General features: G+C 56.1%; 1 protein-coding gene across 1 annotated transcript; it reads right to left on the bottom strand.

Moving 5' to 3' along the window:
- Positions 1 to 1,381: 1,381 nt before the first annotated feature.
- Positions 1,382 to 1,592, bottom strand: SPRG_16515 (hypothetical protein; the record flags this gene model as incomplete). The annotated part of the gene is given in 2 exon segments (XM_012355822.1): positions 1,382 to 1,394; positions 1,411 to 1,592. 2 exon segments carry the CDS (start codon positions 1,590 to 1,592, stop codon positions 1,382 to 1,384), a joined length of 195 nt encoding a protein of 64 aa, XP_012211212.1.
- Positions 1,593 to 2,419: the final 827 nt, after the last annotated feature.

The following is a 2,419-nucleotide window of genomic DNA, read 5'->3' as shown; positions in this document are numbered from 1 at the left end:
GACGTCGCGTTGGGTCCCATAATGGCCTTGGTCGTCTTGGTGTACGACAGGCCGCCCGCGACACCAATCGCTTTGGTCTGCGCCGTGACGGTGACGCCGGCCATGTGCGAGCCGCGCTGGAAGAAGATCTGCTGCGCCGCCATCTTCTTGACCCAGTCCCAGCCGTACGCCTTGACGTAGCGGTCGTACACAAAGAGAGCCGCGTCGTCGTCATGCGGGTACGAAGACGCAATAAGACCCGCGTACTTGGGGTCCGCGAGGTCTTTGGCGGTCGCTGGCGGCGCGAGACCCTTGGCCTGCAAAAGCGCCTCGTCGTAAAAGTAGATGAACGAGTAGACGCCGTGCGAGAGCCACGCGCCGTCGGGGTCCGTGAAGCCCTTGTAGACGTTGCTGAAGCCCTTGGGCTTGTACGAGAGGAGTTTGCCTTCCTTCTTCCAACGCGGGTAGTCCTGCAGCGTCTGGAGTGCGACGACGTCCGCGACGAGCGAGTTGGTCGCGAGCTGGTTGTCGATGCGCGCGTTGTGGTACTTGCTGTAGTCGACGACCATGGTGAGGTTGACCTTTGGGAACGCGGCGCGGAAGGCGTCGGCGACAAAGGCTTGTTGTCCGGCAAAGTCGCCGCCGTGGTACACGACGAGGTTGCCGCCTTCCATGACGGCGTCCTTGTAGAGCTGTGACACGGACTTGGTTTCCTCCGAGACGGCGCACGGGGGCGGCGCGGCGATGACGAGCATTACCGGAAGCGAGGCGAGGAGGCGAAAGAGCTGCATGCGATGCGTTCAAGAAGAATCCAAAGTGGAAATGATCGACGAGATAAAGACGACGGAGGCAAAAGACAATCGCAGTAGAGGTGACGTTTTGCGGAGGTTGCTTCCGAGTCTTTTGTAGCAGTCTCCTCTGAGATTGTCCTATTTTGGAGATGCACTTTCTAGTCGACCGTTTGTTTGTCTCTCGGAAGTAAGCTCCACAAAAACCAACGAAGTCCGATGGACATCTGGTTCCATCAACCGACCGCAATCGGATGATGGCCCTTGTAGCGCGCCAACAACAACTGCCTCATGTTACGAACCCATGCAGGGAAAAGAGTCGCGGGAATTCCACGTTCTCTGATTCGCATCGATGCTTCTCCATTACAAACAGAAACAATCTTGTAAGCAAAGCATTGTCATTATACGTTAACGAAACGTCCAAACAGCACACATGCTGACTGATTACATCATCGCAACAGCGGCGGCCGTGAGCGCGAGCGCCGTCGCACCGGTCACGGTCACGGCCGAGCTGGGCTTCGTCGTCGGGGCCGTCGTGGTCTTGCTGGCGGCGAGGGCTGCCTTGATGCCAGCGGTAAACTCATCAAAAGACATGGAGCCAAGGGTCGCCGTCGTCAATTGAGCGCCCTTGGCGAGGTTGCACGGCGGGTCGATCTTCTTGAGCGCACCCGTGAACGCGGTGTAGTACGTCTTGCATTCGGACGACTTCATGAACGCTTCAAGAACCGTCATATCGGCGGGCTGCCACGACGGGTCGGCGAGCTTGGCCGCGTCGACGTTGATGGCCTTGGCGCACGGCGGAAGAGGACCCGTGGCGTTGGCCATGAGGGCGCCGACACCCGCAAGGTTCTCGACCGTGCAGTCGGGGACCGTGGCCGAGACAGCGACGGCGAGCGAGGCGAGGATGGAAAAGTCTTCATGGTGTGGTGGTAAGTTGTAAATGAGCGAATTGAGCTTCGTAGCTAGCCCTTCCCGTGCAGCTGCAGTGCAACTGTACCACGTTATCCACCTGACAACCAAGGCACTGCCAGTTCCTGTAGCGACACCACTCGTAATAGTAGCAAGCCTACATTGGCGCATCCTGTACAGCACGCTCATGTCTGCCGAAATTTCAACATACATTCACTTGCGACCGCACGATCGCAGTCTGTCGGTTGTTTCAAAGTGTGGCGCACATCGGAATCAGAAAGAGTCAACAAGGTCACGAGCTGAGCAACATGTGTTTTGGTCCTAGTTAGATTGGAGGTGCCTTCTAATCTTCATATCGAGTTTTTGGAGACGTAGCTGGGTGATTTAAAGCTTGGAGGTGATCCCTCTGTTATATATATTCTTGCTCAAAGCACAACTTTATCGCAGCCATGCCACGACGGTTGACTTTTGCTCACCAATGCACTTCGAGGCCATCGAATGTTGCACAGTTGCACTCCGTGCTGCTGCCGAACTGCACGAACGTGCTTGACAAATCAATACGAGCTAAAACTGCCGTTGCACGTTGTAGTTGCTTGTCGAAACTGCATTGCTACGCACCATTTTATAGGACCAGAGCACATGTTGCTCAGCTCGTGACCTTGTTGACTCTTTCTGATTCCGATGTGCGCCACACTTTGAAACAACCGACAGACTGCGATCGTGCGGTCGCAAGTGAATGTATG

Source organism: Saprolegnia parasitica (assembly GCF_000151545.1).
Source record: "Saprolegnia parasitica CBS 223.65 unplaced genomic scaffold supercont2.314, whole genome shotgun sequence".
Lineage (NCBI taxonomy): Eukaryota > Oomycota > Saprolegniomycetes > Saprolegniales > Saprolegniaceae > Saprolegnia > Saprolegnia parasitica.
The sequence above is the reverse complement of the archived record's forward strand: the minus strand, read 5'-3'. Positions and strand labels throughout refer to the sequence as shown.